Source organism: Plectrocnemia conspersa, unplaced genomic scaffold, assembly GCF_051122295.1.
Source record: "Plectrocnemia conspersa isolate PC_06_02 unplaced genomic scaffold, ASM5112229v1 ptg000004l, whole genome shotgun sequence".
NCBI classification, from domain to species: domain Eukaryota; kingdom Metazoa; phylum Arthropoda; class Insecta; order Trichoptera; family Polycentropodidae; genus Plectrocnemia; species Plectrocnemia conspersa.
The window spans coordinates 8,883,348-8,909,349 of NW_028277168.1; the positions used below are offsets into that span (position 1 = coordinate 8,883,348).

The following is a 26,002-nucleotide window of genomic DNA, read 5'->3' on the forward strand; positions in this document are numbered from 1 at the left end:
CAAATAAAATATGTAGTCAGATTTGTTTTATATAAATAAAACGAATACAGTGTTCTTATCAAACATTTATTTTTATTTTAATATCTTATTACATTTTTATTATTATAATATATATTTTTTTTTGAATATATTATATTATTTATAAGGAATTTTTATAATTTTATTAATTAAAAAAAAAACAGTGATAAAAACAAAGGCATTTTATAAATCACCAATTAAAGAAAATCATATTTTAAAAAATAGTACGAGTTCACCCAGAAATAGAAATCGCCATAGACTTTTTAAAGTGTGAACAATCCCGTTTTAATGCAATTTTTCAAACAGCAATACAGCTGTTTTTTTTAACAATATGCATTTTTTAATAACCTACTGTAATTGTCTAAATTATGTTATGATGTTAAGATAAATTAGTTCAGGATATAAGCTAGATATTTATTGTAGGCCACATTAAGGAATATTTTAAATAATGCATTTAAATAAATCAGGCAAAATATATTTGTCAACGCTGCTAGATTTAATAATATCGCTGTATTGCGTATACTAGTAAAGTACTTTATGTTATTCACGACTCAGAATAATTTTTCCAACGCGTGATTAAGGATCGTTAGGCTTTACAAATTATATTGTTATTAATGGTTATGTATGTTTTTTTCAGTCAATAGGCGAACTGAAAGAGGCGTGAATTTAATTCGGCTAAATAAGCCTTACTATAACCGTTTACTATTTGTCAAAGCTGCTAGCATAAATTATATAAATGCTGTTTTTTATATACCAGTACATAGACTTAAAACATTAGAGGCTCTGTTTTTGAAGACTTGGACTTTGAGTGGCGCGCAAATATTATTACTTATATTGGCACTAAAAACTTGACAATCTGTTTTACTAAAGCGATTTATGTAAATTTTCTCGTATTATATACCGATGTCTTGTACTAATAATTAGTGACATATTATAAATAATTTGTGGAATAAACAAGACGCTTCATTGGCTGACAAAGTAGCACTTACTTGCCCTACAAACATAAAATTTGTTGTAATACTTAATAACTAATTTTTTTACTTACAATACTATATTAAAAAAAAATTAGATTGCTTATGAGTTTTGATCCCACGACCTTCAATTTATAAGCTCTCACCACTGCTTCATCTAGCTAGTCAAAGTTATACCTTTTAAATTAAACTCCAAGCCACCACTTTAAATTGAATAAAGCACGAGCAGTAAATGGAGTAGATAAATATTTGATCACTAAGCAATTTGTTAAATGAAAAATTTATTTATTCCGTTTTCTTTTTGGCGAAAGGATGAATCGAATGCAATAGTGATTAATAGTAAAACACTTTGGTCGCCGCGAGTGGGGAAAAAGTATATAAGGCTCCCTCTACAAATCACGAGAGCTTTTCTCGCTAGGGGTGGGGGTAGTAGGCTTCAGGGTGGGGGTGGACCAGGGGGTTGGTTGCGAGGGGTGCGGTCTAACACCAGCGCCAGTCGCATCAGGCGCCGCCGAGCGTCGGAACGCGCGTCATGCGCGGACCGCGACCCGCAGTTTATAACCTCTTACCCATTCGCACGGTTTAACCCTTTTGGATAATGAAAAGCGCCGGTTGTATGATGAAAACCGCTACGATAAATATAAACGTGACGCCATTAAAAAACCGTGAAAATGAGTAAAAATACATAAGTATTGCTTGGATGCATAAAAGTGAATTGGAAAATCAATGTTTGAATAAAAAAGTGAACTTTATATAAAAAACATGTAAGAGAATTTTTTGTTTTTTTAATACTAAAATTTTAAATACTTTTTATGTAAAAAATAATAATTTTTAAAATGCTACGATATAGTAAAAATAAATATAAGCTAAACGCCAATGTCATATTCTTGAATTATTATACTTTATTATTGAAATTTAGTACTAACACAGTAATCTTAAAAATACAGATTTTTAACACCAATTAAGATGGTAGCAAATATTATTTATATTATATAAATAAGGTAGCGATTCTCATTTAAATACAAATGTGAAACAGTTTTATTATTTCTTTTAGGACAACATTTTACATTTTTATTTTACTTTAGAAATATATATATATTAGTGTAAGCTTATTTTTAGTGCTACTTATTATATCAGAAACAAACTAATAATATAATATATTAAATTACAAATTTTGAGGTTATTGAATTACTTAATAATATTTGGCGACGATACAATAATATTGTAATTATTCTAATACTTTGATATAATAGTATATCAAAATTTGTATGTTTTTATTATTATATAGCTCTAATGGCATATCAATCTAACTGGGCTTTATTTAATTATCTTAATATTGGTCCGATTAGGAAAAGCTAGAGCTAACAAATATATCTAATTACTAATTTCGATCTTCTATACACATGGGTTTACGTATGATTTAGGTTAATCATATAAGTAGAATATAATATTATAAAGAAATCCTTATATATACTTTATACACTTGTAATATATAAATTATTAAACATCTTAAACCATAGTTTTAGTTACACATATTTTAAGATTTAAAGTAAATAAAAAATATAGTTACTATTTTTATTTTCTCTCAATTATAATTTTAATATTCAATTATTTTTCGGTTTTGTATAAATCCAAATCCATTTTCATAAAACTATTACAGCTATTAATCACCACATTTTTTCGATAAATATTAGCATTGTTACTTTGAGTAGCAAGATAATTATTATTTTATTAGACCCAAGTATTTTTAATTTAAATGAGTAAAATTACGGTGTGATTTGTCTTAATTTTATTTTAAAGTCCTAGGAAATCTCAGGAAAGGAATGTTGACAAACTTAATTACGAACGGAATGCTTTTAAGATGTAATTAAAAATGTGGACTTTAAACAATTTAAATATGTATTTACAGTATTTTTGGGAATAAATATATATATATATATATATATATATATATATATATATATATATATATATATATATATATATATATATATATATATATATATATATATATATATATATATATATATATATATATATATATATATATATATATATATATATATATATATATATATATATATATATATATATATATATATTTATACACGTATGTATATTTAGGTACATTGCTAACAGTAAGATAACCCTAAGAAATATAATAACATTGGTTAACGAGTCAAGCGGAAGGTGTAATCTTTTACACGGCTTCCGATATTACCTTACTTAAGAACGAGATTATGGCATTGGGCGTCAAATTACATAAAATATTATATATTATAAGAACTTTACTTATATCTTCGCAAAGGATTAATTTCAACTGCAAAGTGATTTTTTATTCAAATAAATTTAGTTTATGCTAATACAACGCCATCTAGATGGGTGTAAAAGTGCTTTAAAACAATTAAACAGTTTCGAACTTGCTCACTGTTAAACAGTTACGGGGGAAAAAAGCTTGCACTTAAAGCAGAACCTCAGCAATAAATAATGATTTTTTTTCAACCCTTAACGATAAGTTTAATGCGAGGGCCGCAAAAACTTTTCGAGTGGAACGAAAAAAAATTAAGGCCGCACAATAGAAACGGTCGTTTTATCGCTTTCATTAAAGGCGTCGTTTGCGATATGTTATATAATAATTTATATAATAAACGGGCGTGTTAAATAATTATGTGAATATAAGTGAATAAAGTGTTTATGATTTATAATTAAACATTTCAGCTCAGTAGCAAAAGATAGATAGCAAAAGAAGGGATTATGTTTCTGACGTGGAGAAGAATCTCATATGCTCGTGTGAATTATGTTTGTGTATATGAAGATAAGCACACAACATGTCAAGAAAAAAAATAATGGATGGATTAATGGAATACTTTTTCGAGAGAAGTAGGCGACGAGGAGATGCTCGCAAAAAGAAGAAAAATATCACCAATTCGGCGAGATTGATAACGCCACTCCTGTTTCTCATAAGTGCTGGTAAGGATTATTAAAAAATATTATATATAATGCTTACTATATTAGTATATAAATATAATACACGCAATATAAACTTTATTATTGTGATCGATTCAGCTTAATGCCAAAGAAACGTATATTTGCGTGTGGATTGAAAATCTGAGCTTTTGGTAAAATTTCTTATAGAGCGAGCTTTTTCGTTTATAATGTTTTAACATGCGAGAAATTACGAATACGAGTATTGTATTTTTTCTGAATAAACTATAATTATATAATTTTGCGTAATTGCGTTATTATATTATATAATGATTTAATTGAAATACATTACGGTATACCAAACATTATATATGACTATGCTTATACAAAATATAATGTTTACACTTTTACATATTTATGTATACATATATAATGCATATTTATATTTTATTTCATGTACATACATTATGTAGTAAGCTAAGAATATAATTCTTAAATGACTGTTTCTAATTTGCACGAACCTACATTTCGATTACCTAAAATAAATTTGTTAGATAGAGAGTTAAAAGTTAAATGGACCGTATTTTAAGGAGCCATTTCCCAAAAATTAAAACTTTTAAATTTATATTCCTCTGGCCTATATTGTAGAATCTTATACTATTAATATTATACTATATTATAAAATACTAAACTCAAACTTGTTTTAAAAATGTGTTTATTTAAAAAAGTACTATTTTTATATTTAATTACATTTTAATAGTAAGCGTATACTTTGAATGATAAGGTCATAAGGGTAATTCTAGTTAACCCTATAGCAATATAGTATCGAACCCTATTCTATCTTATAATTGTATTAATTATTATTTGGTACACCGAATGATAATTATTTGATATATTAGTATAATATAAAAATAAGAGTAGATAAAGTTTATCGTCATATTATTTTTATAAATAGGTTTTAATATATATTAAATTGGTTAACTTAATTTATATTTGGAAAAAATGATAAAAAAACAAATCTTCGGGTATTAATTATATTTATTACATATTTATTTAGGTGTAAAATAATCATAATATTTACTTTTTACAATATTTTACCATTAATTTACTAAAAAAACAATATTTTATTAATAATGGGTTAAGCGTTTCTCTAATACATTTGTAATATATTCAGTAAGTCAAAAAAACTTTGCAAAGCTTTAATATTAGACATTATTTTAATAATTAAATTTCTAAAATAAACAATATACAATTAAAGACAAACGTTTTACTAAAATAGAAATAGTTTTTAAATTAGTAAAATTCCTCAAAATGAAACATTCATAAAGTGTAATTATTACAGTTTTAACTATTTTTTTAATGAGATTAGTTTTAAACATGTTTTTATGGTTTGTGATACAATTATATGTATGCTTTGCTTATGTTAATTTTCACTTAATTTGTAAGGTTTAGGTCTTTATAAAAACAAAATTATACATTAGTAAAAATAGCTAATAATAATTATTTAATGAGATATTTATATTCAAATAAATATTTAATATTGACTACTTTTACTACTAATACCAGCATTTGCGTATATTAATGTTCTTAAATAAAAGTTGGGAAAAATTCTGAAGCGTATGTATCGACATGAAAAGAGGCAAGTGCCAATATTAAGGTTAAAATGCCGTAACTATAATTTACATAATTTACACTCAAGGCTATTTAAATTTAATTTCAAAATAATTTACAGCAATAAATGTATGATAAATACAAATAAATAATTTTCTCATGCAATATACTAAAAAATATCTGTAAAAATATTTCTACAGATAATATTCTCTCTATAAATTGAGCTTGAATTATATGCTTTATACATATAGCCCAGTAATTAAACATCATAAATGCCGGCAAAACAAGTTTTGCATTCGAAATAATTAAATTCACACGGCTCATTAGTTTGGTTTTGCAAAATATATAGGTAAAGTTTTACGGCGCTCGCACAGGTACACGAGAAAATGGGGGTTGGAAAATTCCATCCCTAGTTTTACTACGGTAACCACCGCGACGCTTTTTGTTTTCGATGTCACCACCGTAGCTGACCGCAATTCTGTAAAGGCAAATTGTCCATGGGACGTTCCTTTGGACTATTCGTGGAATTTTCTACTTCAACATTTATACAGAGTAGGCGGTATGCCGTTTTTGATATCGCCCCTTCTTATTTTTTTTTCTTTTTACTCTCGTCCTATCCAATTGAACTTGGGGAACGATTCTTTTTTGTCGTGTTACGTCCTGGTTTACTGTCATACTTACTTCGTTGACAATTCCCGGGGGTAAACTAAGCCCGGTTGTCACCGTGGCTTGAATATACGTATGTATTTCCTTTTAACTGGGGAAGAAATAAGACATCAATCACGGTTCTCTATCAAGATGCTTGTGAGACGTATAATCTATTTCGTTGAATGATACACGGCAAAAAGATTGTGAGCGTATTTTTGATAAGATCTTCATAGCACATGACTGCTTACAAATGTAGATATATTCGAGTTTACACACACGGTATACTTATAAAGAAATAAGACAAAAAATGCGCATGCATTAAAATTAATTTATATAAGGAAAGTTAAACATCATATAAAAACCATAAATCTACCATAATTTAATCTTAAATATGTTAAATAGCTTAAATAAGTAGCTGACTAATACCTGTAAATATGGTTTCCAATTTCATAAATAGATTCATTTTTTAGAGTGTATTTTCTTGCTTTTCTTAAGCTCACAGAGCAATATCGTGATGCATAATTAAAACTATAGTTGAGCTAGGTCATGCGAAGAAAAACCTAATACCAAATATATTCGCTCGTTATTTAACTACTTGTTATTAAAATATTTGTCTAATTATTCGTTTAGTGTTTGTATTAAAATGTTTTTAAAATTTTTATTTATTGAAACTTAAAGACCAGCTCTAACAACACAGGTTTGTATTATTTCTTATTTTTTTGTGTTAAACAACAATGCAGGTACTCATTCTTTCTTAGATGTTTCGCTGCATTACTCTCACCTCATTTTATTAAAAGATCGAGAAGAGGCGACTAGCTTTAAGCTTTAGAAGCTTTTGTGATAACGGATCACTAATTACTTGTTTTATTTGCTCAATTCGTGCGAACATCTTGTCTCTAAACCTTATTCATATTCTTAATATGTCTATGCACTGTTAAATTGGACTGGTTCGGTTTACTGAGCCAACCGATGGATAGTTTTCGTAGCATTTGCTTCCATTTCTACAGCTATGATATCATCCTCTACCTTTGATAATTTTCTACATCTAGCATTATTCTTGATACCATAATTTTATGTTTGATTTTAAAAAAATATATTTGCTATTTACGGCTATTTATTGAACCACCTTCCAAATTCACAAATGTTTTTAGTGTATGTTGTCTATTTTTTTGATAAATTTATATAACATGAAACTTTGTATAAATGTTTCACATCATCGTAAATTTTAGAATTAAAAGGAATATGAAGTCTAGATGTTTTTTTTATTATATCTGTTGAACCAACAGATATATTAAAAAATGCACCTTGATTTCAATGACCAAGGCACGACTAACTATTAAATCTTAAATTTAAAAAAAAAATACATTTTAGGATTGGCTAATTTAATACGTATAATGAAAACAGCTATTTACAAGATTTCAAAACGGAACAATTATTTATTTATATACAAATAATGTAAAGACAAGCTTTAATTACAAAGATATTTATATAACTTGTATTTTAAAACATTGTGAAGCATTGTAAAGTCGGCTTATTACCATTATTAAAGAATATCCAAGTATTAGGTATAAATTATCGTTATAAAACAGGTGTTTTTAATTCAATTTAAAGTAGTAAGACATGAAATTAAAATTAATACCCATTAAGTATAAGTGAAGTTGTGACTTATTTAGGTTGAATATTTATATTTACATACAAATAAAGATAATGAAATATGGTTTTCTTAATTTATTAAATGTTCAAAAGATAAAATTTTGCTATTGTTGCTTTGTACATACCCTGTGTGTTCATAAAATACACTCATACGTACATGAATTTATGAATAAAATTTATGTTGGGAATTTTATTCTTGGGTCGGAGTTTCAAGTTATAAAAGAGGACTCGACCGTGTCTATGTATAACGAGGCTTATTTTGATCCTATTATATTATGTGGATTTTTTTTAAAAAACCTTAAAAAATACCAAAGTATGCTTCAATGCGAAATGGTTGTATATGCCATGAATATTACTAAAATAGCAATAGCTTTTAAAATATACTTCGGTTATACTCTCAAAGTCTCTTTAAAATCTTAAATATTATCTACTCAACTGAATAACGTTCACTTAACATTATAATCTTATCGATTCTGCCTCTTATTGAATAGTGAATTATATATTTTTAGATTTTAATAAAAATTAAGTTTTACTGTAAACTTGTTGATTTATTAAATACATGACGTTTGCCTCGAGTGGAAATTTAATTTTAAAGGTTACATACTCGTAGAAGTGTGACCTAGTTTTCATGCACCATAACTTTCCGAACAGGGAATATTTGTTTCTTTTTGACTTAATTTATAGTGTCTATATATATAGTTAGCAGATGAGAAAGTTAAATGTAATTGATGCTTTCACTGTAACATAATTTAATAACATTTTGATGCCAATGATTAACATAAAATAAAAAACTATCTTACATAATTTAAATTATTTTCATCCTTGAAATTACGTAATATTATATATATAATTTAAGAGGTATATTGTTAGTCCTTATTTATTATTTTCATTGAATAGTAGAAAAACATTAAGCAATAAACTCAAAGATTCTGTATAGATACTGGTATCTTGGAATGATTTATTTGTTGTTATAATAAAAATCGACGTAAATACATCGTAAGGGTATTTTGTTATTAACTTTTTTTTATTATTAATAAATTTTATTAGTAATCTATCATCTTGTCGTTTGTATAGTGCATCATTTCGAAATGTGTTGGGTTTTGAGTTGTGCTGTGTCACGGCTTGTGGTCTACCCCTTCTATTTGACGCTTGTTTGGCAACCATTCAATGGGTTTTCAAAATTGTGTGCCGTACATAATTGAAAATATGTTATGCTGGAATTTACAGCACGGTTTTTGGATAACAAATTCGATTATATTGTACTATTATTAGAGCTGTATTGTAGCAAAATATTTTAGTAAGTAATTAAATTTTATTTTGGGTCCATTCAAAATTTAGATTTTTTAAGCATATAAGAAAATATTTTTTGAGTAAATATATTTAAAAAAAAATTATATATATAATAATATCAGTGTGAAATTACCTGATTCCATGAACCTTTTACTACAATTTCACTAAAAAACCTTTTAATATCAAAGATTTTTTAATTTAGACATCTATTGTATTTACGATTATAGTTGCAATTACATTTTGTACTTTTAGAAACATTTATAGTGCAAGTTATATAGCAAAAGTAACTTTTGTTGAATTACAATATCATATAGCCACTGAGATTTTGCCGTTTTAAGCCTAGTAAGTCCTACATTACATACTTGTGATATTTTTATATCTATAAAAGTAATATTTTTTATTACAAACTGCAATTCTACATTATTTAGTACTACATTTACCTGTATAATATGTTTTGCACAGGGGTTTCAACATCCTGCATAATTTATTACAACTCAGAGGTTACACTAACGATCACATTTGAACAAAGAAAAATAAAATCAACCCGTCTTGAAAGTCGGGTTACACACAGTATATTCACAAAATAATAAAAAAGAGATTTTGTGACTCTATAGTTGTATATATTTAACGGGTTATTCTATTGCACATTCATCTTAAGACGTTTATTATCCATAAGTCCTAACAAAAACTTTTTTTGTTTGAAAATAAATAAGCAAGACAATACATTCTAAGCTGCACACATCACTATTGTTCTTCGACTTTTGGTTACCGATCGCCAGAGTGGCTATCAATACTGTTTCTTTTTAGGCCTGTATACAATTCGATTAAATTTTAATTAACTGACATTATAGTCAACAATAATACAACTCGACACGCCAGCTCTGTCTTCCAAGATCTGCCATTTTAATTCCGCCGCCTGATCCAAATTTATGCATATATTTGGTAGTTTATATATATTTATTATTTAAATTGTTACCAGCTTTTCTGATGCTATCTGGCTGCAAGATCCCATTTCTTCAGCCTCAAAACCCGATCTACTCTAATGCAAATTTACAGACTGACAAAAAAAGTGAAAAGACATTTTATATATTATTATTTCAATGTTTCGTATAAAAATAATAATACGTTAGTAGTAATACAATATATGTAATTTTATAGATTTGTCCTTATAGAAAATTAGCATTGCAATTGCCAATAATTTGAAATTTGTTGCCAATATTACATACAATTGCTAAAAAAATATATATAAGCTTATCTCAGGTACTTTATTTATTATAAATACTAGATACCATAAATTGCAAATACAATTTGAAGTATTATTTCAAGCCAAAAAAAATCAGATTTATATTGATGAATTGTATTTATAAATCAAATAAAATTTTGTAACATTGTGATTAAAGCTGTAAGCAGAGCACATTTTATTTTTTTTTAATATACCTTTCAAAACAAATTATTTATATCGATGAAAATGCTTACACACAAACCCACATATGACTCTTCGAGAATATAAAGGGCCAACTCAACGCATTCATTTGAGATAATCGATTTTGAAGATATTTATGTGCTTGAAAATACAATAAGCCATTTAAAACCAATATGAATTTAATCAGCATCCATTAAAGCAGTGAAAGTAAGCCTTTGAACTCGGTGTGTCGAACTTCTAAGAAAGCCTAGCATAAATCGGATGCCGTGTCACATCTAGAAATATCCATAGTTTTGTGATATTTGCAGCCCTAGTAAAAAAAGAATTATATGTTTAATACATTAAAAAAAAAACAAATAATTCTTTACAATAGTGATTTTTTTAAGCAGAATTTCATTTGCTAAATTTTAAGCCCAAGAATGCGCTACTAAGTTTATCTGTCAGTCGGTTTCTTTTATTGGTTTTGATGTGATTTTCCTTTAAGAATAATGTCTGACAAAAGTGCAGAAAAAATGTTAGAATTTTTTAAGGGTACTATAAGTGTTTGATAAACGTTTTCAAGCACTCCAAATCTATTGTTTGTAGTGGCACATCATTTTCTTTCCTGATTCTTAAGTTTGAAAAATAAATCGACAAACTATACCATCTTAACATAAATTTGCATCCATTGAAAATCATTTAATTCCAAAGTACTGTAGATTAACTACATCACCGAACTGATCTAGTAACGAGTTTACAATATACTAGTACGTTATATAAATATACTTCTTTTAATTTTGTAATATGCTGACTTTTTAGTAATTTATTATATATTACATTTACTATAAAAATGATCAAAATGCGTCGGATGGCTCAAAAGCCATTTTTTATAGCAACTAAATATATATGGCGTTTAACGATGAATGTAATTTATGAACAACTTATAAAAGTTTCTAAAAATGTTTTTTATATAGCGCTAATAGAAAGATTATACTATCTGAAAATGAGAGCCAATAGTAGCTTGTTCACAGGCTCACCAAATGCATGATTGTCCAAGTTAAATATATATAAAAATTAAATACTGGTTGATTGAAAGGTATATATGTCAATCTAAAAATAAAATGCTTTTATGGCCGTATTATTTACTTTTTCCAAAATCAAATGCTATGTAAAGTCGTACTCCAATTCAACACATCGCGATTCCAGCACTCTAGACCAGATCCATCATTCAATTTAGGCATCGATCACACACATCACCGGCTAGATTCGGGCGCCCCCTAGCTGACTGCGGCCCAAACAGCCCAGGGCATTAACGGCACCGCGTATGACTCCCGCGGGATTAGCAATTCAAATGTCATCCGGCCTGGAGCGTGTCGCGGTCGTGAGGGTACACGCCTTCCGAGACTCATCATTCATCCTTCCCGAGATGAAAACATGTCCGTTTTATATCGCCCTCGTCCCCGCTCCTCCTTCATTTTCACCGTCCCTCATAACCGACATGATCCGACAAACGCTGGGTCAGTGTTTTTCAACTTTGTCTCTGGTAAATTTGAGGCTTCTTTAAAAATACACTAAAGACTAAGGTCAGTAGAGAAGGGAATTATCGACTACACATTTTAGTTGAAGTGCATGCTATTAAGCATGTCTGGAATTTAAACGGTAGAGTAGGGATAGACGTCAAGTATTTTATCAAATTATTTTATCCCATTTTGAAAAAAATAATATTTTAATTATTTATATATTGGATTATTTTTGTCTTATTAAATTAATTAAGGATATACCGATGTCTTATATAAAATAAGTTTTTTAACCGATTGAATGGTTAACTCACATTTTCAACCTTAATTGTAGGAGAGAAGTAAATTAATATAAAATATATATCATATGTCGCAAAAATCTCGTAAGTATATTTTATTGTTTCTTAATAATTAAAAATAAATTGATTTAGAAAATTATACAGTAAATTTTTATTAAAAATTTTAGTAAAAATGTTTAATATACCTGAAGGATCAAATATGTATGTTTTTAATGTTTTTATTTTCTTAAACATAATTTATAACATTATTAGGTTATGTATAGTTTCTTCAACTGAATCAAATATGGTTAATAGTGTTGAAGGCAATCACTTATCTTTGTGCTTTGTGCTTACTCTTTGACGATTGTCTATTGATTGGATCTTTGGAACGAGCTATATTGCAAAATCAGGTGTCAGGTAATAATTAATTTAGACAGGTGTAATATAAATGGATATATATCCACAAACAACATTTTATAGAATTATCAAATATAATTAAAGATATTTATTCTTTATTTTTTTTAAATTTGATTACTAATATTTTATTTAATGTTATTGTTTTATTATTTGGTAATGCTGGTTAACAATGATTAACTATTTAATCTCCTCTTAATTTTTATATTTTACAATTAAACCTTAATATAATAATACGTTGGTGCAATAGTAATTATATCAACTTAAATATTATTTCATTAAAAATGATTCTTATTCATAAGAAATATATGCAAGCCATATGCAATAATTTTAAGTAGATTTTTTATTTTTTATGACACATAACTAGTTGAAAAGCACTGTTCTTTGGTCCACCTTGCACCCTGGGTGTCCTCGGCATCCGCACAGGAAGTGCCCTAAATTAAAGGGATGATTAACATCGCCATTAACATCCACGTCCGCAGATTTTGATATAGGGCTTCTCTTCCCCCGGCGACCTAAAAGCCGATCCCACTTCACCCGACTCCTCATAATGCCATTCTTGTATACACGGTGTTCCGTGAAAGTGTTTGCCAAACGTTTTATTGATAAATTATGTATTTATTATGAGAGTAGTATCGATTATGCTGCCTTAAGTTTTAATCTTTTGAAAGGTTATTAAGTTCACTGCAAACAACAATTTTCGAAAGGAGATGTTGTGCGGTATATTCGAGTATTATGTATGTGGTAAATGGGTTGATTATTTATCTTTATTGAAACATGGTATTTAAGTCATTATATAATTTATTTATAAGAACATTGTGTATGTTATATTAGATAGTAAAATCAAATCATACATTTCAATTATTTTATTATACTGTTTCATATAAACATATACTTTTAATTTATCGTACGTAAATCGTTAGCATTTTGATTTAAAATTGCAATAGAAATTTTGTTCTTATGGTAAAATAAAACAGACACAATTTAACTCTCAATATCGTATTACTACTATTTAGACACTTTTCATATATTTTAATAACAAAACGCACCATATTAGTAAGACAGTTTTATAAAATAGTATAAAATGTAGTTTAATGAAATATGTAAAATTACACAATGAATTTAAATATGCGAGAAAAATATTTTTATTAAATAAATATATACTACATTTCAACCTTGATGTGAAAGGATAAAAATTCAATGAAAATTCAGTAATAATTAATTATAAGGAATTTGTTGTTTGTGTCTAGAATATTTATTAACGACATTTAAAGTACAAAATATAAATATCTATTTACATTTTCAACTTAAATTAGTAGATTACTTTATTATTAATAAAATTAAATAATACAAATTTATTAATTCTGATATAAACTTTCTAGGAAAATATTTGCGATTTATGATTTTCTAATTAATGATTATTTTCTTAAATTAGGTTGTACTTCAATAATATAAATTTAATTAAAGACACATTTTTTAATCATTTATAAGCTTATTTTAATACGGTGATCAGAAAAGTTCTAAATTTGATTTAATCTCAAAATGCACTTTAATTGTAAGGTTTTCGAATACTTTTCTGTAAGAATTTGTCGAAATGTTTAAACAAGTTTAAACTATTGTCAAGATTGTCTACCAAGTTATGTTGATAAGGCAATATTTCAAAGCTCAACTAATTCAACTTTTGGAAGGTCAATTGTACGATACCTTATAACTTTAAGCTTTATTGTTTTGCTATAATTTGAAACTCTAATGGATTATACAAAATGCAAAATGTTTTCGGAAAACTTTGACGTTCAATTTTGTCCAACCATTGTACTGACCGCTTTCTGTTGTCGTGAATAATCCTAAATATTTTTTGTTGCTTATTACAATATGATCAATAAATATGAAAGAAGTTCAGAAAAACTTTAGTTTTTATTATTTTTAAAGATACAGAACTTTTTTATAACTAACACCGAACTTTGATGAGACCGTTAAAATTATTGTGTGGAGTAAAAATAAAATAAGCATTTTAAGTCGGTCGTTATTATTCTTAAAAGGAAATTTATGATATTATCATCATCTCACTACTATAAAGCATTATTTAGATCAGTGTTTCTAAACTTTATTTGTACCATGCCCCATTTAAAGTGGAGTATAACGCAAATAAGGCTTTATTTTCCATATCATAATTTCAAAGTCAAACAAATTACAAAAAATATTTTTGGAACAACTGGAAAAATAATATGCAAATAAGTGTGATTATTTTATTTAATGTGTGCTATATTTTTTTTTTGTGTAAAGTATTTTAAGTCCCTATGGTTTGTCATATCCAAACGATGTCTCTTAAGCCGTTTTTAATTAAATATGACGATGAAAAAAGGCAACAGTAATTTCTTGATTATCTAGTAAAAAAATTATATTTTGTTTCTATATTGACACATAATCATGCTATCATTTTTATACGGTAAATAGTGTTTTAATTGATTTATAAATTTACTTAAGTTATTCAATATGGAAAATCAATTTATATCAAATCTAAAAAATTCTAATGTACTAACCAAAAATATTACAAATTAATTTTTTTAACATAAAAAGGAACAAATAATTATGATTTGCAAACGGAAAGCACACCTCCTTAAGTGTTTGAGAGAAATACTAATATATTTCCAATAAGGGGCTTCACAAGCTGGGTGTCCACCCATAAGGGTTGGACTCGTAGGCCTTATTACCGGTAACGGCAGTGGTGCACGCAATGGATAATACGTAGTTAAACTTCTGTTCCTCAAAACATTTAAATTTATTAAGATTATTAACAGGTTTTTGCTTTACCATCCGTTTGGAACTCATATAAAAAAATTCTATTTTTTTTTTATATTTTATCCAATGATACTTGCTTTGCCTCCTATTGAGGATTTGGAGAAAATGTGACATTGCATGGTAATATAATATTATAGATACATGGCTGGCTGGCACTGCTATAGTATATCAAGTGGTGGTTTTCCATTAAATTTTGCACTGTTTTCTACATTTTACAGATATCTTTAAACTTATTTTAAGTGAGGGGTTTTCTCAGCCTCATTTTCATCCTTCTCATATATATTATTCTCTGTGCTGTTGCCTACGATGCAGATCTATTAGTTCTTTCTTAGTCAGCTTCTGGCCATGTTCTTTTAGTAGCTCTTGAATATCGTCCTCATTAACTTTCAGTCTCATGTTCTTCTCCAGTCATTTTATCTAATATTGGAGGCTCAAGTTTTTAAGCGAACAGTTATCTCCGAGCAGAAATAAAAATTCTCTTAGTGATCCCACCCCACGCTTTAATGACAATCTCAAGGTAGCTTACACAGCAAAAATGATTTTTTCAAAATTCTTAAAGGTTAAGTTTGTTCCTTTGGTCATTTCCAGCATCGATAAAATAGTGATTTAGTGTAAAGTTTTATAAAGTTAAGTTAATAGATTATACGTTAATCATTATTATTTTAAAATAAGATATAACGCTTGGTTTAACATAAAAAACAATGATGTATACTATTGACTTTAAACGTAATATATTATATTACATAGTTGTAGGCTACTTAAAAATAATGTCCTTTATTCATTTTTATTCTCTTTGTTTATGTGGTGCTTTGTCAATTTATTAAAGAACATTTTTTTAACGTAGTCGATTGATGTTTTATAAAAGCATATGTCTTGCTCATTTTAAAGCATTATTCTGCCAGGTAAATATATTTTTAAAACTAAAATATATTTTTTAGTCGCATAATAAGATATATCAGAAGTTCGTTATTTAATCCACTTCGATTGTAAAAAACAAGCATCACTTTTCACGATGCCCCGGGCGCATTAAATTTAAACGGTGCGCTCGATTGGACACGTTCTGGTCGAACAAAAAACGGGAAAACAAAAACGTAACTGTGACGTTTGACAGCGTTTGTTTGACATTGTTACGTTCGTAAAATTTACGGTGCGTTATTCGTTTTTTTTCTGCTTGTTAACGAAACGTATTAATAACCCTGGCAAATGCCCTTCCTCCCTTTGACACGAGATAGGGAACGTTCCGGTTTACGATCCGTCATATCTGCGATGTTCATCAACACGTAGTCGTTCGTGACAAATAAGGAATTTACGCGGAAATAGGTGAAAGATAATGACGAAATGCGACAGGATGCTGCGCTTTGCATAGAACGTGACGTATTTCCGTTGAAATTTAATGAAAGGACGATTTTCAACGGTAATTGGGAGTTGTGTGTCATTGTATTTTTTTTATAGTGTGCATTATAGACGTAGTTACGCAAAAGTTAAAAACATACAATCTTTTAATTTTAGAATAGTAGGGTTTAATTTAAATAATATTGCTTAGCATAATTATAAAAATACTACTTTTCACGGATATTATATTACTTATAAATACATAAAGTTTTTGATTAATTTACACTACTTTTTGTGAAAAAATATGCCATAATTAGATTGATATTTAACATGTGAAATAATGTACGTTTTTTTATGTTTTAGGAGCAAATAATAAATTCACAAATAAAATTTGCAAGCAAGAAGAGTATCAACACAATTATATTTTTGCATGTGTTATTGTATTTGGTTTGTTTGTTATAAAATTCAATAATATTGTTTTCCACACATAATTGGAAATATGTCATAATGGAATTTATAGCTTTGGGGTTTTCAGGTGACCTAAATTTGATTATATTGCTATTTAATAATAGGTTTGGCTGTAGCAAAATCTATTGGTTCAATTCATTAGTATATTTTTAACTGCGGTAATATTAATCCAAACATTTTTCTTAGTGTTTGTATTTTATAAGTAAGTCTAATTTAAAACATGTTTTATTAAAAATAAATCATGAGCATATATTATATATATTAACAATTATTATTTCTAAACTGACCTTATAATATGAATAATAAAATTTTACTAGATACATATCAATAAATAATTACTTTAGAAAAGAAAATTAATTTAATTTTTTTAAAATTAATTTACTAAAAGCTATTCGGATGTGTGTTTTTAAAATTAAAAACTTAGAAGGGTTAATACACACTTTCACGCTATGTTTTATATAAAAAATAGTACGGACCTTTTGATGTTTGATATAGAAAAAGCTTTCGACATGGTATGCCATAATGGTTTGATTCGTAATGTAGACAATTACAAAACCCCAAACTATCTGCTACGTTTAATACGCTTATAACTGAGAATTATAAGCTATATTGTTTTTTCCTGTCAGTCTAAAATAATGTCTAATTAATCACAGAATATGAAGGTTATCGTGAATATTGACCTTCTGCAATATATTACAAAAGGAGAGGTTAGCTGCTAATTAACCTACGATACGGGGAGAATCCCTTCCAACTACCCTGACTGATAGGGTATCGTGCGGGTCATGATTTTCTTGATTTATACCCCATCAATCGCAGTTTAGAGCGCGCGGATAAAGGTTAATTAACACACGAAGCTGTCTTATCTGACCGATTAATAATATCGCATTGGTAATGGCGATAATTATTCAAATTCGTTAATGTAATAAATTTATATCAAGCTAACTTATACAAGTAATTTAACATATTTTAAAGTAACTAATTTTACAATATAGAATATATTATTTTTAATTAACCAAAATTAGTATTAATGTATTAAACTTTATTTTTAGGTCCGCAGTTATTATTTTATATTTGCTTTTATATTTGAAAAATAAAAATAAAGTACAATTTGTTATTTTATTTTTCTAAAGTATTATTAAATTTTCATTAACTGTTTCAGTGAAATCATACATTTTTATCGGTAAATATACATTTCTACCAACAAAAATATTAAGCAATTATACTAATTGCTGCTTTTGAAATTAAATGCTGCTCTAAAATATCTATGAAATATAATTTGTCAATTAAAAAATGTAAACATTATATTTTTGCCTATTTTGAAAACACAAAACGTCAATTAGAGATTTTATTAAAAATTAAATAATTCACTCTATGCTAGATTTTAATTTAGCATATAATTTTGTATGTATTCAAAACCTTGTTGTATAGTATTCGAAAAATAATTATAATAAAAAATAATGCTGACATTCACATTTATTTTTTAGTGAAATTCCCGTTTTAATATATCAAAGTATACATTTTATTTTTTTCTTTATAATTTTTCCGAGCGTTTTCTTTTGAAGTGTTTACACATTTCATACCCTGATGGACACTTTCAAGTCTATCTTATTAAATAAATATCTCACCGTCACCCACCTTTATTCACGATAAAGTGAAAATGATTACGACCCTTTGCCAGCAGCCCTGTAGTCGGCTTATGAAATCACGCCAGCCCTTAATGAGATAATTTCGGGCCGTGAAAGTCACGGGCGTTTGGGCTTATGCATATAGTAATGGAAGCCCCGAAACGGCGAACAGCCCCAATATCCATCTCGTCTCCACAAAGAACGTCTCTATCTCCATCTCCATCTCGCTGTATTCTCAGGAGTGACTTGCAATTTCTTTTGTTGAATATTATGGACGCGTAGATGTGACGCATATACAGGTTACGACTAGGGCTTTTAATACCAGTATCTAGGTATTCCTGTATTTTTTTTTAAATACTAGAATTCACTCAGTGTTCGGGTAATAATTTTATATAATTTATATTTTGTAGTACCGAAATATATAGCATCGCAAAAAAGCATTTAATATTACAAAATTATACATAAATATATAAAATACCCTATTGTAAAATAATATTCACGAATCAAGCATGTTTACGTGGCACCGAAAATTTGCGCTTAAAAGTGATTCAAGGTATTGAAAATACGCCCTAATCTTAAAAAATGTGTTCAGTTGTTTTAGTAGTGACACTTTTTAATACTAAATGGTCGGTTGAGAACATATTTTAAAAACGCGTTAAATGCGTTATAAATGTCGTGAAAATAGAGAGTTTATTTTAATGTAAATAGTGTTACATACAAATAAAATACAAGCTTAGTTACAAAGGATAATATTAAGCAATTAACTCTATGTGTTAATATTTAGTTAATGTTAGCTGAATATTAAATCATATAATGTAAATTTTACATATCCTGAATTGAAAATATTATAATTTATTTACAAAAAGGTTTTAAAAGACATTTAAACGACGTACTGTTATATTGAACATTTCGCATATACAGGTTAAATTAAATAAGTATTTAAAAATTAATACTTTTAGAACTAATAAATATCAAAAAAAATATAATAAAATAAAATTATTATATCACTACATAATGATTAGTTTTTAAAATTTACTATGAGTATTTTAGTATTAGTTTTATGTCAAAAACAAACAAGTGGTCTTTGTATAAATTTTAAATGTTATATGCTTGGCATTTCAACGAAAAATGATTAAATTTGAATTGTAGCGTGTTGTGCAAGCATGATACGCGTTGTAACACCTGAACAGCAATTGTGCATCGGTCAAAGAAATCACCTTGCCATTTCGAAAATTATTTACAAAAATATTTTAGCTCAACTTTTAGAATTTTGTATTGCAAGAAAATAAATTTTAAATTACTGGTTTTCATAAAAAAAATTTTAGCCTGTGTTCTAAGTTCTACTCACACACATTTTTAATTATTTTATTAGCGTGAAAAAATATTCAACCTTTTTCCAAAATATATAAATATACATTTAAAATTTCGAAAAAATGTAAAACTATAAACACTTTCATTGAGAGATGAGCTAAAAAACACATTTTATAGCAATTCTATGAAGCAGCTCTTTATTAGAATTTTTAATACATAATATATACGACCTAGGTAGATTTTTATAAATCATCAAAAAAATCTAGGTAATCCTAATCTGTGATGATGGATCAGAATTAAAAATACATATAATAATAATCACGAATTGCGATAACCAAGACACGATAAAAATTAGAAAAACCACTAAGGTACACATAATATTTTAACTAAAGTCTTTTAAGTTAATAGTTAGTGACTAGTACCACTCGTCTATCGTGCTTCAGTATTTTTATTCAAAACCTTCGTTATTTTCAATATTTTAACTAATAACGATCAATAAATTTTATGAATTAAATTTATTATAAATTTTATCTTGAGATTGAAGTCTTCAGTTGTGATTTATTTTCTAATAAACAGTAGAAATTAGATTTTATGTCTTAAGAATTTATTGTTTTAGAGTGGATTACATCATACGAGCAAAACCAATCTTTAATATTAAAATTCATAAGTAGAATATCATTATTATTTTTCTTAATAAATTATTGTACTTTTAAATGTAACAATTAAAAATTAATATATTTAGAAGTGCAATTTGATTGATTTTTAATTGTTTTTAATTAATTAAAAGCCAATAGAACAATCTAACAAAATAATAGAAAATTTTGCTAAAAAAAATGTAAAAATATTTATTTTTTTGAAGAAATGTAAAACATCCCTTAATTAAAACAATATTTTTTAGTATTCAACAATGAGCGTGAGTATTATGGATGATTACAATTTATCATAAAATTCTCGATAAAAATATTAAAAACAATATTTATTGTGTAAAAATATCTCTGTATTACTCTTTTCATATGGTTATACATAATATGCATGTACATATGTAATATACGTCACATCGCTTTTCGTTCCATTCACTGGAAATGTATCTACGTGTAATGAATATGTTTTTTTTGCTCTTTATTACTTTCGCATGTATACGCTTCTCGTATTACCTCGTTTGTGTTGTTTATTAAGGGAAAAATTAATGTTTGATTTATTATAATTCGCAAGCCGAGAGGGTTCGATGAACGCTATCGTGTGCGTTGAATGTTCTTATCGGTACTTTACGTTATTTATATGCCTATAATATGTAATTTAAAATAATAAGAAATATAGACATTTATCGCTGTAATTATATGTTAATAAATAATATAAGAAAAATATGAAAAATAAGGTTCAGTAAATATATTTTATATCAAAATTTTTTTAACTATAAAGCTGTACATTAATTAAATTGCCACAAATTTATTATTTTACCAGTATCAGCTGTATCTGGGTTTTAGGCTAATAATAACGCGTTGTAACTAACATTAACCTGTTACTTAAAAGTATATCTATAAAAATCATTGATTTTATCACTTATACATTTTAAATAATAAGTAATTATTATTTTAATTTTTGTACTGCTAAATTATTTTTTACTTGATTATTCTATATAAATCTATGTATGATTTATTAAAGATATTTTCCATACAACATCTGTGATGCAATAGAATATAAAGTAATTTAGATTCAATCTGAATACGTATCGAAGATGCATTCAAAATCCACCAGTGAATGCAAATCCCATGCTCGTAAATATTACTATTTTAATGACGTGTGACTTTCCGTCTCTGCTTTTCAATGGAATATTCAAATATGCTTTAGCGTAAAGAATTTCTATAACGTTGGGAAATATAAAATATATATAACGAGTAGGTAAAAAAAAAATCATTAATCCATCCGTATTTCATACACGAAATATTGTATGAAAGTTTTTTCATTTGCACAAGGTATTAAATACCGAAATGTTGTGTTTAACTCTTTCCATTTCATGTTGTGCTTTATATCCGAGTTAATACTTTTGCATGCTCCCAAAAGATCTATATTACCATTTCATATATGTATATTTATATACATTTTTTATACTACACCGTTCTGACACGCTGATAAATTCATATACGATGTGTATTATTTTCTTTGGCGTCCTCTTTCACCATGTTCTCATTAATATCTCTCCTTGATCCGGAGATTAATGAGTTTCTTTGTATATAACGCGGTCCGCAAAAAAAATCTTCAGTGACCCGCTCCTACATGAATAAAAGATGACTACACCATTTTATAAGCTGTCTTTATGAACCTAATTTCTTATCGTGACCCAAAGAAAAAAGTTTAAAAATAAATGTATAATATATATTGAATATAAGTTTTATGTGGTGCACCAACATATGACCTGGATCGTTTTATAATATTCATTGAATTTAACCCACTACTACTAGATCAATTCCGCAAGAGCAGCGTCTGACGTGATTTAAAATTATAATTTCAGCTTAGACGCGGTTTTGTATCCTGAACCTAGGTTTTACCTAGCAAAGTAGTGTCTTACACATTTTTTTTAGCTACACGATCTCATAATTTAAATATTTATGTCTTATTAATTTTTGAGAATTAAAAATAATAAGTGACATTTACATAGTAATTAATTTCTCTCTCTTGGATTTTCGTGTTACTAACAGCGTCACAACGTGGTATTAGATACATAGACGCCTTATTCTTGAGACGCTACTTATTCTTAACATTTTCTTGCTTTGTATTCATTGGTTTATTTTGAGAATTTGTGAAAAATTTTCTAACCCTTAGCGGACGGAAGGAAAAATGCCCGCTATGTGGACAGGGGTACAGATTGACACCAAATCTGTTTCTAATTCTTTTAGAATACTCATGCTTTGCAACTTTCCTTTATAAGTCTAAAAAATGTTCTTAATGACCTCAAGCACGAACAGAATTGTGTATTTTTATTGCACGTGACAATGCCTCCTTTTGTTTGGTTGTAATGATAGAACACTTCCGACCTTTTCCTATTGTCATTATGAATTTCTGTTAACAGTTTTATATTTTTGGAACTTACGACACCAAAATAAGATTTTTCGCTTTTACTGAAATATCAAATACCCTAATAACATATTTGTTCCTTTATTACAGGATTACATACGATATCATTTTAGTAACATAAAAAATTGATTCAATATTAATTTATTTAATTAATGTAAACAATTATATATATCCGTACAAGTTTTGTAAAATATTTAAAATCATTTGTGTTTCACTTCAAAAATTATTTAGAGAAAAGTAATTGCCTACATGTATAAATTAGGCCAAATCATCATGATAAGATCTAATGACGACACAAAGATGACCACGTTTGCAAGGGTCATTGTCTCAAACAGTAATCTCACGTAAATGACTGTGACCAAAAATGATCATTAATCAACAATTGAGAGAAATTGAAAAGATTGCAGTTATTCGCAGCTGCTTGGATATTCAAGTTTAATTTAGGGCAATATTTGTTACATTTGAATAATATATATTTTCACATGATATTATATAATGTAACTAAAACTAAAAATTTATATTTAAGACATTGATGTTAAAATATTTTTTTCTTTTACGACTGTGCAACTTTAAAGACACTTTTTTCAGACTTTGATTTATGTCGCAACTAAAGAGAGCTTTAAATTATTAAAGGTCGTGACGCTTTCTTCGTGAGATAATTTTTTTCCTCGTCACTGAATTTTTAATATATTTTTATCAAATATACGTAAGAGTACAAGCATCTCTAATCTATTACAAAAAATATTAGGTTTCTTAAAAATATATAGATATCGTGTAAGCTTTTTGAAAAAGTTGTCAAAGACACGAAATAGCGAGTTAATCAAATAGTATTTCTTGCAGTGGCAAATAGCAGTTAATTGTTTATCCGCGTTGTTGATACCGCAGGCGATTACAGTTATTGCTGCTATTATCATTTATCATCGCAACAAATAAAGTGCCTGTTTATGGCGGTCCCTCCGCCCACGGGTTATAGCTTATTAACCACCAGATTTAATACAGGACCGCCAGTTACAAATGTATATACCTATGTTACAATTAAAACGACTGAACAATAGTTAAACATATTTATTTTAGCATTTTTTAAATATTTTTAAAAACATTTATTTTGAGTAACGACAACATTTATAATAATATTAAATTTAATCTTAGAAAATATAGTTTTATATGTTTATTATAGTGTTTTGCTTATAGGTACTAATATTGTAAAAAGTATATGTATTATAAAAGCATACCAATACTTTTGAATTTAGATTCAAAAATAAGTACAGTAATTATAGTTTTATAGCATGTACACTACAACTTTACTAAAGAATTTTTATAATAAAAGTGGCGTTAAATTTTTATACACGCGGGTAATATAAAAACTCCTACAGTCTTATATTAGAATTTTCCACAAACTTCTTCTCGTTGCGACGCATTTAAATGCATTATTCGAGCTCTCTCTCTATTCCACCTATTGCACTTTACTGCTTCATTTACACATCTATGAGTTCTTCCTTCTTATTTCTATCGTATTCCACGACGTTGGCGCCATTGTGCACAAACCGGGATTTGCGAGGCACTCAGCGAACCAATAACAACTAGTAAAGGCTACAAATCATAATGTAATTTCCGGCGAGCTGCCTTTGGCAGAAGAACGCTGCAAAAGTGTTATTGTGCCTCTGCTTTCGTCGGGCAAAACACCCGTAAGGGAAGCGATTTTCCACTTTTCCACTCGCCCCCTTCCGAGACGTGATATTTTTTCTTCTTTCACTACTTCTTCTCCTTCACTTCCCACAGTCTCGGCCAGAACGTTTTATTTATATCGCTAAATGTTTGCCGCACACATACGCATACATTCACAGTGATTTTTTTTGCACTGTTACGGTATTTTATCGCTGGGGTTTGAATGATCGCAATTTGCAACAATAAAAGTTACGGCCGCAATAAAGCGATGTATGCAAGATAAATTTGAGCGGTAAATCGCCTGTAAGCACATCGATTATGTGTGCTTATATATGTGTTTATTTACATAGATACAGCATCGGGAAAAAATAAAAGGAAAGGTAAAGCTCTTATACATCTGAAGCTGGTTAGACTAAATTTTATTTAGAATACTTCATCATAGACTATAAATAATAAAAAAAAAATCTATTATCAATTAATGCTTTATGTACAAAGTAGAAAAAATTCTAAAATGAAATATAATTTTAATATGTTTTAAAACATTTTATATTTGTTTAAAATATTTTCTTTAATCAGTTTAAAAACAGTAAAATACTATTATTATAAATCTCATACCAATACATAGTTGATTAAACGTCCTTTGATATATAAATACGTATGTACATTCGTGTAAGCTGATTATTAAATTATATTTTTTAATAGTTTTCTTAAGACTATATTTATTTTAGCAATACACAAAAAGGAAAAAAAGTTTAAGATTACTTCTAAATTTGTCTGTTATTATTTGAGAAGAAAAATATTACCCACATACTGTAAAATACTAGAATAACCCATTTTCTAGTGTCGGTTTTAGTAGCGATGGCGTAGTAAAATTTTCTTAAGACTCTTTTTACGACAAGGTTTATATGCAACATGACAAAGGTTTAAAAGCAAACAATACTAACGTAAATCTATATATGTAGATTATATAGATGATAGACATGCATACTAAATAATAAATGTA

General features: G+C 27.4%; 1 protein-coding gene across 1 annotated transcript in view; it reads left to right on the forward strand.

Annotated features, from left to right (window-relative positions):
• The first annotated feature begins 1,504 nt into the window (after positions 1–1,504).
• LOC148235844 (zwei Ig domain protein zig-8-like) overlaps positions 1,505–26,002 on the forward strand; it is a 46,582-nt gene continuing 22,084 nt past the window's right edge. Inside the window, exons 1-2 of the mRNA XM_088184218.1 lie at positions 1,505–1,753; positions 3,708–3,959. Of these exons, the coding sequence (XP_088040344.1) occupies positions 3,818–3,959 (142 nt within the window). The 5' untranslated portion in view covers positions 1,505–1,753; positions 3,708–3,817. The remainder of the gene's footprint in view (positions 1,754–3,707; positions 3,960–26,002) is intronic.